Source organism: Condylura cristata, unplaced genomic scaffold (assembly GCF_000260355.1).
Source record: "Condylura cristata isolate star-nosed mole 26May11 unplaced genomic scaffold, ConCri1.0 scaffold00008, whole genome shotgun sequence".
NCBI lineage: Eukaryota > Metazoa > Chordata > Mammalia > Eulipotyphla > Talpidae > Condylura > Condylura cristata.
This window is the reverse complement of record NW_004567109.1, coordinates 24,982,811-24,996,262: the sequence shown is the minus strand read 5'-3', so window position 1 is coordinate 24,996,262 and position 13,452 is coordinate 24,982,811. Positions and strand designations below refer to the sequence as shown.

Here is a 13,452-nt window from a genome sequence, read left to right as displayed (position 1 = left end):
TGTATGAATAAATAAATAAATCTTTAAAAAAAAAAAAATATATATATATATATGTAACTAAATTTCTCAAGTACTTATTTTGAAACATAGGTTACTTAAACATTACATGCTTTATTAGTAGCATTAATGTATGCTGATTAATCCACACTACAGTAGCTTTAGTTCATTTTACTAAATTCAAAGTGAATTTTCAGTTAAACAGTAACTTGAGTTCTTTCTAGTAGATAGTAATGATTTGTCCAGTGTTTCTTTGTCCATGGGTTTCTGCTTTTTAAAATCTTTTGCTTTCTATCAACTTAATTTACTCACCTTATAGCTTCTTAACATGAAAATTTTGTTCATCAGTTTTAAAACTTACTTTCAGTATAACCATTGAAAAATAACTTTCCTTCTATATACCACTAAAAATACACCTTACAAATTTTGTTGTTACACTGTATTTTTATTATTTGGCTTTAATTATCTTCTAGTTTCCCTTGTGCTATCTTCTTTCACACATGCATTGTTTAATTTCTAAATATTTGGGACTTTCGCAGATATTATATTATTTATTTATAGTTTAATTTTGTTGTGGTAGGTGAACATATTCTTTAAGGTTATATACTCTTGAAATTTATTGACTGATGACCTGGCACTTTCCTTATCTTGGTAAACTTTCCATGTGCACTGACTGGTCGAGTTGTTGAAGTAGTGCTATGTAAGTATAAATATAAATACAAATACCAATATAGTCTTCCAACTGATCTTTCTTCTTTTACCCCTCCCACTTTGAATGTCTCTTCTCAGTGCAGTAACTGTAATGAGCTTTTTAAATCACAAAATAGGTATCATTTTGCTCAAAACCCTCTTGTGTCCTCCACAAGATACTGGTTTTATGTAGAAAAAACCAAAGTTCTTAACAGTGGTCTACAGTATGTTACATGATCTACGCTTCTTTTATACTTCTTAGTTTGCTTCCCCTTTTGCTCATTCAACACCAGCACTGCTGACCCCACAACCAGCCATAACCACAGTTAAAATTCCAACAAAGCCCATCTCAGATAAGGGAGATGTTCAGAAAAGATTCTCTTATCTCCATATTTCTTCCATGGTCCTCGGCTAACCTTATATGCTCCATCATACTGAACAACTTCTTCAACTCCTTCTCATCTCTTTCCAGTTCCTCATATTTTTCTTGATTTACAGCACAATGAAGTCATCTGCAGCACCACTGATGTGTCTAGTGGAAATACCTCCTTTGTACCTAGTCCAGACACTGTTGCCATCTTGACTGTGACCTCTAACCATAGCTAAATATTTAGATATTGGCATTCTAATAAGTTTATAATCCTTTCTGATATGTATGATGTAACCTCAACTCTGTGGGGTATCACAATGTTGTATCCTCCCTTATCTGCTAATCCTTTTATGTTCTCACCCTCCAGAGCAATTAGTGATCCTGAACATCTCCTGTTTTCTTCCTCTGCCCCAATCTTATGACCTAGCTCAAATGTTGCCTCCTCTGTAAAGCAGTAGGTAATTTGGTCCATTTGATTGCTTCACTGTGGCATGAAACCAAAACTTAACCATAGCTCAGAATTATTTTACATGTGTATATTGAATCTTGGAGGGCAGTCTTCCTGTTTTATGAATCTCTTTATCACCCAATGGTACTTTTCAGAAAGTGGAGGAATTATACTATAAGCAATAAAACTTTTTAAGTAAACATTTCAGGATAGTAATCTTTCTAGAATTTTATACGTATTTCTTGGCTTTCTAGAGTAAAGTGAGTAACATTTAATCTTTGAAGATTTTAGAGGAACCATGATTTAAATGCTACTTTCTTACTAATAGTCTCATATCTCATCAAAATATATGTGACTGTTTATCCTGGTGCTGAATGGCATAGCCTGCTGGACTTTTGTGGAGCTTTTGTTTTTTCATCTTAGTCTTCTTTGTGTATCTGATTTTAGCAGCTTCCCTTTTCTGTACTCTGCCTCTAATCATATTAATCTACTGGTGAATCTGTTTAGAAAACTACATCCTTTAGAAATGAAAGTAAGGATAAACAGACTCTACAGGGTTGTTCTGGAAATACACTTTGCACACTGGTACATGGCTCTTCTGCTACACTGCTCTTTCAGCACTTCTTGGGGTCAGCACTTCAGAAGGTGTTAAGGTACCCACAGTAGGTGCAAAGGGAGAGCTTATCTTTGTTTTCAAGGTGTTCAGGGTAAATCTCTTAGCAACCTAAGACGTCTTCCAGTGGTTCTCAGCTATATTTCATATAATAGGTATTTTTCTTTTAATTGGGGTTGAAACAATCATTATTTTGTATTAAGTAATAGAAGTAGGATTTCAGTAAAGGTTTTAACCTTTTAAATTCAGTGTTAAATGCAAATGTAACTGCAATTATGATTTGTTTTAAGAGAAAGGTTACAAGAAATTGGTCTTTTTCTCTCTTATAGGAAATACAGATGAAAAGAACTGCAATTGAAGCTTTTAATGAAACAATTAAAATATTTGAAGAGCAGTGTCACACACAAGAACAACATAGCAAAGAATATATTGAGCGATTTCGCAGAGAAGGGAATGAAAAAGAAATTGAACGGTAAATCTGCCTAATAACTCCCAAGTGTACCAGTGAGACAAAACTTCTTTTCTTCCCTATGATCTCTGTTCTGTCTGCTTTTACCACCTCAAACTTCACAGTCCTGCCAGATGTAACCACTTACTGTTTCTGCAAATGGTACCAAGCTGATTCTCCTCTCTTATGCATTTTCCCACCCATCCTCCTAACTTGGTAATTACTGCTCATCACTTAGGACTCAGGTTAGAACATGACTTTTCCAAGAAAATCTCTCCATATTCCCTACGCTGGTTTGGGGTTTTTTGGTCTATACCTCTACAGCATCTTGTCCTGATCCCTACTGAAATATTTACTGAATGTCACACCCACTAAACAATGAGTTTGTTGAGAGTAAAGATGGTGGCATATCCCTGGTAGTTCCAGCACCTGTTATGGTGCCTGAAAACACAGAGTGGATGCTCTATGTTCAAATATTTGTTGAACTGAAAATGAACTTTGGTAGAATATATTGAGACGTAGAACAAGACCATGGACAGGAAGATCACCTGACTGTTGCAGGTCACTGCAGGCTTTGTGGTTATCAGACAAAAAGATGATGAGGCCCTGAACCAGAGGAATGACAGGATAGGACGAGGAGTTAATAGAAAACTGAGGAATTAGTGACTAACCACATATGATAGCTATGGGAGAAATTAACGTTCACTCCTAGATTTCTGATATGAGTGACTAAGGGATTAACTATTCACCAAAATAGGAAGTACATGAGGAAAGTTCAGCACTGGAGCCAATGAGTTTGAGGTTTCTGTGAGCTGTCCAGGAGATAGACAACTGGTTAGTTGGGTTTGGAACTCAGGGTACAGAAAGTATTTGGGAAGATTAACTGTATAAGTGATGGTACATGCTAAGAATGAGATTACAGAGAGAGAGTGATCAGTATGAAGTCTTGAATCTGGCAACTGAAAGGAATTGGAAACCTGTATCAAAGCAAATTTGGGGAGTTTTAGAAGACCGAGTTCCATAACAGTGTTTTGAGGAGTGAAAAAGTGGATAATAAAGAAAAATTAATCATATGCAAAGGAAACGCAAAATTACTTCTCATATTAACTATAAGGTATTGTGTAAGTGAAGGATTAAGCTAGGAGGCACTTAGTCTAGTGGTTAAAAACATTGAGTTGAGTTCCATATTTACAATTTACTAGCTGCATGACTTTGGGTGAATTACTTAAGCTATGGGTAAGTTCTTGTTGAAGTGCTGAATTCATATGTGTGTAGACACATACACTTGGCACATGGTATAACAAATGGCAGTTAGTCTTCATAAGAATCAATAGATGGCAAATATTAGTGAATAAATAGGAAAAAACTTAGTTTAGTTCAGGGAGTAAAGTAGCATGATGATAATAGTAACATAAAATCATTGTTATTGAGTGACAAATGAATAATGTGGATAGTTGTTATGTTAAAGATTTTAGGTAAAACAAAAAGCTTGTAGCTATCACCTACCAAATGTTTCCGAGGATGCCAGGCACTGTTCTAGTCCTTTTACCTGCATTACCATATTCAACTCACAATAACTAAGTGAGGTACTGTTGTAGGTATCTATTTTAACAGATTAGGAAATGAAGGCACAGAGAAGTTAAGTTATCTATAGCCACATAGTATGTGGCAAGACAGAGATTCACACTTGAGACAGGATTACTACAAGTCTTTAGCTTTTAACTGCTATATTTTACTACTTGTTAAATATCATACAAATAGGTTTATTTGTTCACTCATTGTTAGATCTGGGCCCTAAAATTACATATTATTTAGCAATCACAGTGGAGAGAATTTCTGTATACCAGAGTTCTAGCAAAAGTCCTAGAATTTACTTTTACTAGATCAGTTTATAATTTTCATTTCTGAGCCAGTCCCTTTGTTGATTGTGTGGATGTCATCCCAAGAATCTGAGAAGGATGCAGGGAACCCTTTACCAATAGCAAATATCAGGGGTGCTAGGGGTCAGACAAAGCCCACAGATGTTCACCACACTTAAGATATTTGGAATATACTTGCACCATAGAATACTTCTGCTGAGTTACTGTTTTAGCTTAAACATGTCAAATATTTTCACAGAATTATGATGAATTATGACAAACTGAAGTCACGTCTGGGTGAGATTCATGACAGCAAAATGCGTCTAGAGCAGGATTTGAAGAAACAAGCATTGGATAATCGGGAAATAGATAAAAAAATGAATAGTATCAAACCTGACCTAATCCAACTGCGCAAAATCCGAGATCAGCACCTTGTGTAAGTAGTCTGGGTCTGTGTGGGAGGGAAACACCAGTACCAGATTGCAAACAGTATTGGAAACATTAGAGGTAGAGGACAAAATTTCAATTTGAAAACTTGCCAGTGAGATTTTAAGAATTTCAAAAAGCAGTTCTATTAGTAATAGGGGGTGCCAGAATTTACCTCAGCCAGTGGGCATGGCACACCAGATGAGGGACTCACATCCACTCCAGTGCTTTGGAAATCTCAGAAAGTGGCTATGGCCTGCACAAAGTGATATAGCTTAAAAAGCACAGTTTAATGTTTGCCTGAAACACAAAAACCAGAATCTTTGGTTATATGGTAGAAGCATAGAAATGGAAATTATCTAGAAATAGAAACATCCTTCAGGAGCACAAGGAAGGAAACTAATAATGAGGCATTACAAATATACAAAACAATTTATTAAGGTTTTTATATTTAAGAAAAGAAATCCTGTATTTAAATGATAGATTCGTGTCTACAACAGCCATGAAAGATAATTGTACCTGAAGAGTGAAACCCAACTCTTTACTATTGTGGAAAACTATTTGATTTGACTAGAGATAGAGGTTATTATTCAAATAAAGATTGAAGGATATGTTATCTGAATATGTTGTGTAGATTAGATTTTTACACAAATAGAAGGAGCAAATTCATAAGAAAGGAAAGTATTTTAGATTTTAATTCTGGGTAATGAATAGACTGTTAAGAAATATGTTTATGCTTTCATGCATGTAATACAAATCAGTTCAAACTCCTGGCAGAAGACAGAGCAAAGTCCTGAGTTTTCCATAGACTTTAGGATTTCTTTGTGTGAGGAAGAAGGGATATGATACAAGCACTAGATTAGATTATTTCAGGAGAGGGAAATTTAAGGTGATTTTTTTGAAGGGGAAATTCCCTTCAGAACTTATATGTGTTCAGGTAGGGAGGGTTAAGTTCTCCAGGACTTATGCTTCAGTTTCAGAGTACCTTTCCTTATCCCCTTCTCAGAGACTGCCCATCATAATGTTCTTTCTTGAATTGAAAAGCAAATTCTTCTCTCTTAAAGGATAGTGGTTTGGTTATAAGGGTAGTTATAATTAGACAATTAGAAAGGACACCATATTTACATAATTTTTTTTTTCTACTTGCTAGTGGACTAAGTGAAGATATTCTAATACCAACTATATATATTTTTTGTTCTTAAGATAATGTCAACGTAATCTATTGGCGTAGTATTCTTCTTGTTCATTTTTATTTATTTTTAAGATGAGGACACTAAGGTACCAAGAGAGGCTGGTCCAAAACCACACAATCAGGGTCCTCCTTGGTAGCACGAGTTCGATCCCCAGCCAGGGAGGTGACCCCACATGGCACAGCAGATCTCTCCTGTTTTGCTCACTGCTCCCCTCAGCAGTATATTTCAGTCCCTCTGCCTGTTCTGCTTTCCACTCTGTCTCTGGTGAATCCTCTCACCCACCATACCCTAAATCTTTAAAACACATACACACAATCAGTAACAGAACGAGAGTATGGCTATTAAGTCCTTGAATGCTTTGCCTCAGATTTTTCTTCTCCAATGTACTGCTTTTACATGGCTAAGCATTACTCAACTGCAATAAGTATTAACATATTTACTGAAATTGTTCTTTTTTAATATTTTAAATGTCAATTTCTGGCATTGTTAGTAGATGTTGAAGGACTCAGAGTTATACATTAGTATTTGAAATAGATTTTTGGGAGATTATAAAAGCTGCCTGTTGCCAAGAGGGCAGATATCATGGAGGGTGGCCCCCAGAATTCCTTTCCTCATGGTCTTTCCTGGATATACTAAGACTCCTTGTAGCAGAAAGGGAGTTCAATTTAAAGAGGCCTGTAACTAAAAGAAATTGGTAGGAAGTGTGGTGCAGTTTGTTCATTTCAAGCCTTTTACCACGAGTGCTTATCTTTTTTTTAAGACATTTATTTATTTATTTATGTAAGAACTGGGGTACAGGCCAAAGGTGCGGGGTTGAGAGGACTCACCAGAGACAGAGTAGGAAGCAGAAGAAACAGATCCACTAAAATACATTGCTGAGGGGAGCAGAGGGCAGGCAGGACAGGAGAGGTCTGCTGCACCATGCGGGTCATCTCCCTCGTGGGTGATTGAACTCTGGTGCTTCAGAAATCATGTCTAGTTTCATAAGCTGCACTTTAACCCTTTGCATCACCAGGGAGGGCCCCAGAGTGCTTATCTTTCTCATAAAGGAAAGATCCTTTACTTTAAGGAGAGAAAATTTTTCTCCAACTTCTACCCACTGCCTAATTCGAAATCTACCTCTGCATTTTTTAGGTATTTGTTACAGCAGCACTCCATTTCCAGATATCTAAAAAAGTCTACTCTGCCAACTCATTGTCAATTGACTTCAGTGTGTTAGTAAGGGATTTGGAATTTCTACCTGTACTAGAGGTTTTAATATTGGAGTGTTTTCAGAACTACCATAAGAGAAGTATTGGTTCTATCATGTCAAAAAAGTATAGAATAAGATTATAATTAAGTATCCCCTTTAGAATAGGAAGCTTTGTTCTTTTCTGCTCCACAGAGAATATATAAGTAACAGTTCAATAAGTTAGCCTCAATTCAAAAAGATTATCAGGGATAAACTACATTTTCATAGGAGCAAAATCTTCTTAAGGAAATAATCTATTGAAACAAATGAACACTTTAAGTAGGGGGGCATTTCCTGGTGCTGAATGAACAAATCTATTGCACAGTAAAATAATTAAAAATTTTACTCTTAGTTTTATCAATTAAATGGCATGCCTACAGATAGACACAGAAAAAGGGCAATTTTGTATCTAACAGTCTTCCAAAACAGAGATTTACATTGGAAGAATTACACATCCAGAAGGGTTTAATAATGCTTAAATCACACATGTAAAAACAGTTCATTGCAGAAGAAATCTGAGCAAAACATCCGATCTCTGATTCTGTTAGTAGTTGTGTGGTTTTGGACTAGCCTCTCTTTATACCTTAGCGTTCTTATTTTAAACAAGAACAATACTGCTCCCATAGATTACATAGGGTGCTATATGTTTTGCTTCACTTAGAGTAGGTATCGTGAACTTTTCATACTGTAGTCTCTGTAAGTTTTAAAATTTATAATCTCTTCAGTAGCTATGTCACAGTGACAGCATTAAAAGGGATCAAAAAGTTAGTATGATAAGAAATTTAGAGGATAGTATCTATTATTTTGCTAAGAGAAGTGATGGTACAGAAGGCAGTTTGTTATTAAATACATTTTATCAAGATTACGTGTTGCTTTCCAGCTTCACTAAGCGTAAAAAAATGAAATTTTGGTTAACTGAAAGGTAAACATTACTGAAAAAGGCTGTCAAATCTTTCTAAAAGAACTTCAGAATGAGGTATGATGCCAAGTTGTCTAATGTCCTTGAGGTCAGAGAGATACAAGATGATTTTAGAGATTTTGGTAAAAACAGCCCACCTGCAAGTATTTATTGACTGTTCATTGAATATTGACTGTATGCTGGCACTATTTACCATACTGGAATAGTGCTGTGAACAGGTCAGCTCCTTTCTTGAAAGTAGCTTACATTTTAGTGAGAAAGACAAACAAGTGAATATATAATGAATTTCAGGCAGGTGCTGCGAAGGTGACAGAATAAGCTGAAGTCTGGAGAGTGACTGGGGGACTGACTACCTTAGTTGGGACAAATAGGGTTGTCCTCCTTGAGGAAATGCTGTCTTTCTGAGACCTGAATGACTAGAAGCTTTGCTTGGGGTTTTGGAATGAAAGAGTTTGTATGCTCCACTCAAATTTTAGATTGTCAATTATCTCAGTGGAACTAAATGTAATGGTTTATATCATTTTATACCGAAAATGTTGATAATATTTTAAGATACTCTGCTTTACTTGGTAATGAAATTACTCAGATTATCACCCTGAATTTCTTGTGGTTTAGATAGAAAAACAGACTTTGAAATTCTGTTTTAGAATTTTAAACTCATTTCCATAGGCCATACAGGAAATGGCTCCTCTGAAAGTAGAGATGGTAAGTAGAATGCCATGCTCACAGTGGCAGTAAGCAATGATTTCATAAACAAATGCCCCACTTGTTTGAGCACAAGTTACATGTGTACTTGTGGTGGTGTAACCTGGAAAATGAAATGTGAGAGAAATATCTAATTTTATTTAACTCTTTGTACTTCTGCTTTTCTCAGGAAAAGTAATAGACTAATGTATTATCTCAGGCCACTCTTCCTGGGGCTGGGGAAAATAAGAGCTTCTTGGACTCTGGGAACTTGACTGAACTGAACATGTCTGATTTGCCCAGGCAGTGTTTGCAGATACTTACAGTAGTGTCTTCCTTCTGGCAGATGGCTCAATCACAAAGGAGTAAGACAGAAGCGCCTAAATGCCTGGCTAGGAATCAAGAACGAGGATGCTGATGAGTAAGTTCTCTCTGAACCTTTCTGTCAAAGGGCCTGATTCCTAATACATGACGTGGACTTTCTTTACACATGCTAAGTGCCAATTCTTAGATCACTTGAAGACATTGAATTGCCTGAAGAATACTCTCTAGGCATTTGAGTTCAGAGACCTGCCCAACAACATGAAACCTGAATGCATAATCACTGTTTCTTCATATATTCATATGTCAGCTTATTAAATGAGACATGCAAATTGTGTGCTTTTTACACCATAGTAATGAAGTTGTTAAAAAAAGTCATCCAATTAATTACAATTTTACTTTGTTATTTTTGTGGTTAAAGATTAGAAGATAGAGGCCCTCTCTGGTGGCACATTAGGTTAAAGCACAACACTGAGAAACTAAAGCCACTGCAGCATGAGTTCGATCCCCGCCTGCCCCAGAGGTGACCACATGGTGTGGCAGACCTCTCCTGACCCGCCCGCTGTTCCCCTCAGCAGTGTACTTCCTCCATCTACCTGTTCTGCTCTCCACTCTGTTTATGGTGAAACCTCTCGCCGCCCCTGATCTTCTGTATGCCCCAGTTCTGTATGCACAAATAAATCTTTAAAAAAAAAAAAAAAAGATTAGAAGATAGATATGGGCCCTTCCTGGTAACACTATGAAGCTACTGCAGTCACTGCAGCATGAATTCCATCCCCAGCCAGGATGCTGACCCACATGGCACAGCGGAACTCTCCTGTCCCACTGCTCCCCTCAGCAGCATATTTCAGTAGATCCCCCTCTTCAACTCCCCACTCTGTTTCTACTGAATCCTCTCACCCCTGCACTACTGGCCTGCACCCCAGATCTCATATGCATAAATAAATAAATCTTTAAAAAAAATCAGAAGATGGGCCCTCCCTGGTGGCACAGCGGGTTAAAGCATAGCACTGAGAGGCTGAAGCCACTTCAGCATGAATTTGGTCCCTGCCCCAGAGGTGACCCACATGGCGTGGCAGACCAATCCTGACCTGCCCGCTGTTCCCCTCAGCAGTGTACTTCATTGATATGCCTGTTCTGCTCCCCACTCTGTCTTTGGTGAATCCTCTTTCTGCCCCTGAACCTCTGGCCTGTACCCCAGTTCTGTATGCATAAATAAATAAATCTTTTAAAAAAAAGAATAGAAGATAGTTTTGTGAATTTGCTTGTAGATATGTTACCTCATTATTAGAATAATATTTTAATTTTTTTAAGGACCTATTTCATCAGTGAGGAAGATGAAAACCTGCCCCATTATGATGAAAAAACTTGGTTTGTGGAGGATATCAACCGAGTACAAGCAGAGGACTTGCTTTATGGGAAACCTGATGGTGCATTTTTAATTCGGGAAAGTAGCAAGAAAGGATGCTATGCTTGCTCTGTTGTGTAAGTTTTCTCTGGGGATATGGTCTTTCGAAAACTTGTCAGTTCACTGATGGAAAATCAATCCCTCATAAAATTCAGATCAAATTGGTTGAAATACAATAGTAAAGACCCAGGGCTTTATATTTTTATAAAGAAAATAGTTACTGTAGAAGAAGTGATACCTGAAATTATTTGGGGGATTTAAATTTAAATGGGTAAGATTAGACTCTGCAGCATTGCTGTTGGCTTTCAGGTGTCTGTGCAAAGTAATGTGAAATGTTTAGTTGAAAAAATTCCTTAATTCCTTAATAGAGTTTTGCAGATCTTAGTCTTTGTCTAATTTTTTTCTTCAGAAGAAAAACTTACCCCAAACTTGTACTTAAATAGTATTGTTTGGATGATAGAAAATGTAGGTGTTTTTTTGTAAGTTACCTTAAGTCTTAGTTTGGAAAAGTCAATTTTTCTCTGAATAGAAAAGTTCTGGGGACAAATAATGATGTGCAGTCATACTTTTGGCTGTGTTGTATATATTCCTTATGGCAAGTACCTTCATTAACAAACACCCCACTTAGAGTGGAGGTATAGTACAATGACTATGAGTGCAAGCTTTGGTGCCAGATAATATTGGATTTTACCTTTCTCTGCCCAGTTTCCTTATGTATAAAATAAGGACAATCATAATATCTACTTGAGGGTTTTTAAGTATTGAGTTAATACATATAATGTAATGCGTTTTGATCAGTACTGGCATATAATGAGTAAATATTATCTACTAATTTATGACACTGGTGCTAATAGTGAACACGACAGAAGGCAAGTAAAGATAACAAAATGATTTTGTCCTCAGAGGGCAAGATGTAAGGATAGAAGGAAGACATTCGTATTAACAGTGTGCTCAGGGCTATATGTGATTACCTTATCTTTAGTGGTCTACTTCAAATGGAGGCAGTTTGAGTTAGAACTTACCTAGTTTCAGAGTCCACATTTTCCTGTTGTACCATGATTTTTTCACTTCACATACCCAAGTAAAAAGAATCACTGTGCAATAGGTGTCATTAGTAGGCTTTGCACATGAAGAATTATAATTCTAGTGGAGAAAGAAAGGGATGAGGGTTTTTGTGAGAGAAGTGGCATTTGAATTGGGCTGTGAAAAGATAAATACTGGAAGAAAATAGAGCAAGATTTTAGCAGTACATTGCATTACTATTAGTCAGTGATAGAAATACCTGAAACATTTTATTTCTAATTTTATTTCTCTCAGACCTACACTACTCAAATTATCTGAGTCAAAATGGCAAGGAAGGATGATATTTGTATAATCAATGCATTGGTCCTTCTCCTCCCTTACCCAGGTTCCTGGGTCATAGCCTGTGGGTTAAGGACTTCACTGGTGGAAAGTGCTTCCCAGCAGTTTGCTAATTCCTGAGAAACCAAGAAGCAGCTTGAATATCTTGGAAGAATTTTTTTCTAGTTTTCCTTCCACTAACCATTGACTTGACAAGACTCGCGTTCGCAGCAGTGTGAATTTCCCTTGCCTGTGAAAACCATCTGTAATCATATAGTGGAGTTCACATTGATGATAGTTGGAGGCAGTCTGGCTTTACAAACACTTCAACTTGTTTGCCAGTTATTCTAGCTATAAAACACCTAGTTATAGTGCTCATATACTTAGGACTGAAGGAAGGGTATGGATAAGTTCAGTTTTTCAGGAGATACTAAATAGCAAAATTAAAATGTTCAGAGAATAGGAAGTTAACTTCTCTTCCTGATTCCTATTTTTCTATTTTAATTTACATTAATGAAGCCTAGGAAGACACTGCTTAACCCCAAGCCTTCTTAGGCTAAGAGACCTGTCAACCAGCAATGTATAATATTCTGTTAGGTTAGGGAGTCTGGTAGTAAGTACTTGTGATCTTTATTGTTGTTATTTGGAAAAAAATTTGATTAGGAATAGAAAAGTAGACAAAATAAGAAATAGAAAACACCTAAAGCTATAAATAACTAGACTTCTAGCAGACATCTCTAGAACACTGTCCTTAACAAGAGCAGAATACACAGGGTCATAGCCATATGACCCTGAATGCACCTGATTTCATCTGATCTCAGAAGCTAAGAGGGCTAACTAAGCAGACCTAGTTAGTACTTGGACATGCGAATATATACTCTCCTCAAGAGCACATAAAGCATTATGTAGGATAGACTACAATAAGACCATAAAAGAAGTCTCAATAAATTTAAAAGGGTTGAAATCATATACAGTATGCTCTCTGACCACAATGGAAAGAAACTAGGAGTCAAAAACAGAAGGAAATTTAGGAAAATAAAAAATAACATACTCCTAAATAACCAGTGGATCAAAAAAAATGGAATAGAACTATAATATATATATTATATATTATAATATATATAATTGAATTACTAATTAAAAAAAAAAGTCCATGAAGAAAAGCCCAGGCCAAGGTGGTTTCACCAGTGCATTCTACCAAATATTTTAAAAGACTTAACACAGATCCTTCACAAACTCTCAAAAAAATAGGAGAGAATACTTTGTAGCTTGTCCCAGAAAGACAACCCATACCAAAACAAGATAGAGATATCACAAGAAAATTGTGGCCCAGTATCCCTCATGAATATAGGCAACAAAATGCTAGTAAAGCAACTCCAGCAACATCAAGAATAAGAAAAGAAGATTCTTTCTAGCAACTCAGGGGTGGTTCGTCATTTAAAAAAAAACACAAACTATGGTGATGGCACATGGGTGAATGGTGATGGGAAGCCCACGGGGATTG

At 36.5% G+C, this 13,452-nt stretch overlaps 1 protein-coding gene across 1 annotated transcript in view; it reads left to right on the top strand.

The window, feature by feature from the left end:
• PIK3R3 (phosphoinositide-3-kinase, regulatory subunit 3 (gamma)) overlaps window positions 1–13,452 on the top strand; it is a 59,011-nt gene that overhangs the window by 41,001 nt on the left and 4,558 nt on the right. Inside the window, exons 6-9 of the mRNA XM_004678951.2 lie at window positions 2,448–2,590; window positions 4,685–4,861; window positions 9,225–9,299; window positions 10,514–10,684. Of these exons, the coding sequence (XP_004679008.2) occupies window positions 2,448–2,590; window positions 4,685–4,861; window positions 9,225–9,299; window positions 10,514–10,684 (566 nt within the window). The remainder of the gene's footprint in view (window positions 1–2,447; window positions 2,591–4,684; window positions 4,862–9,224; window positions 9,300–10,513; window positions 10,685–13,452) is intronic.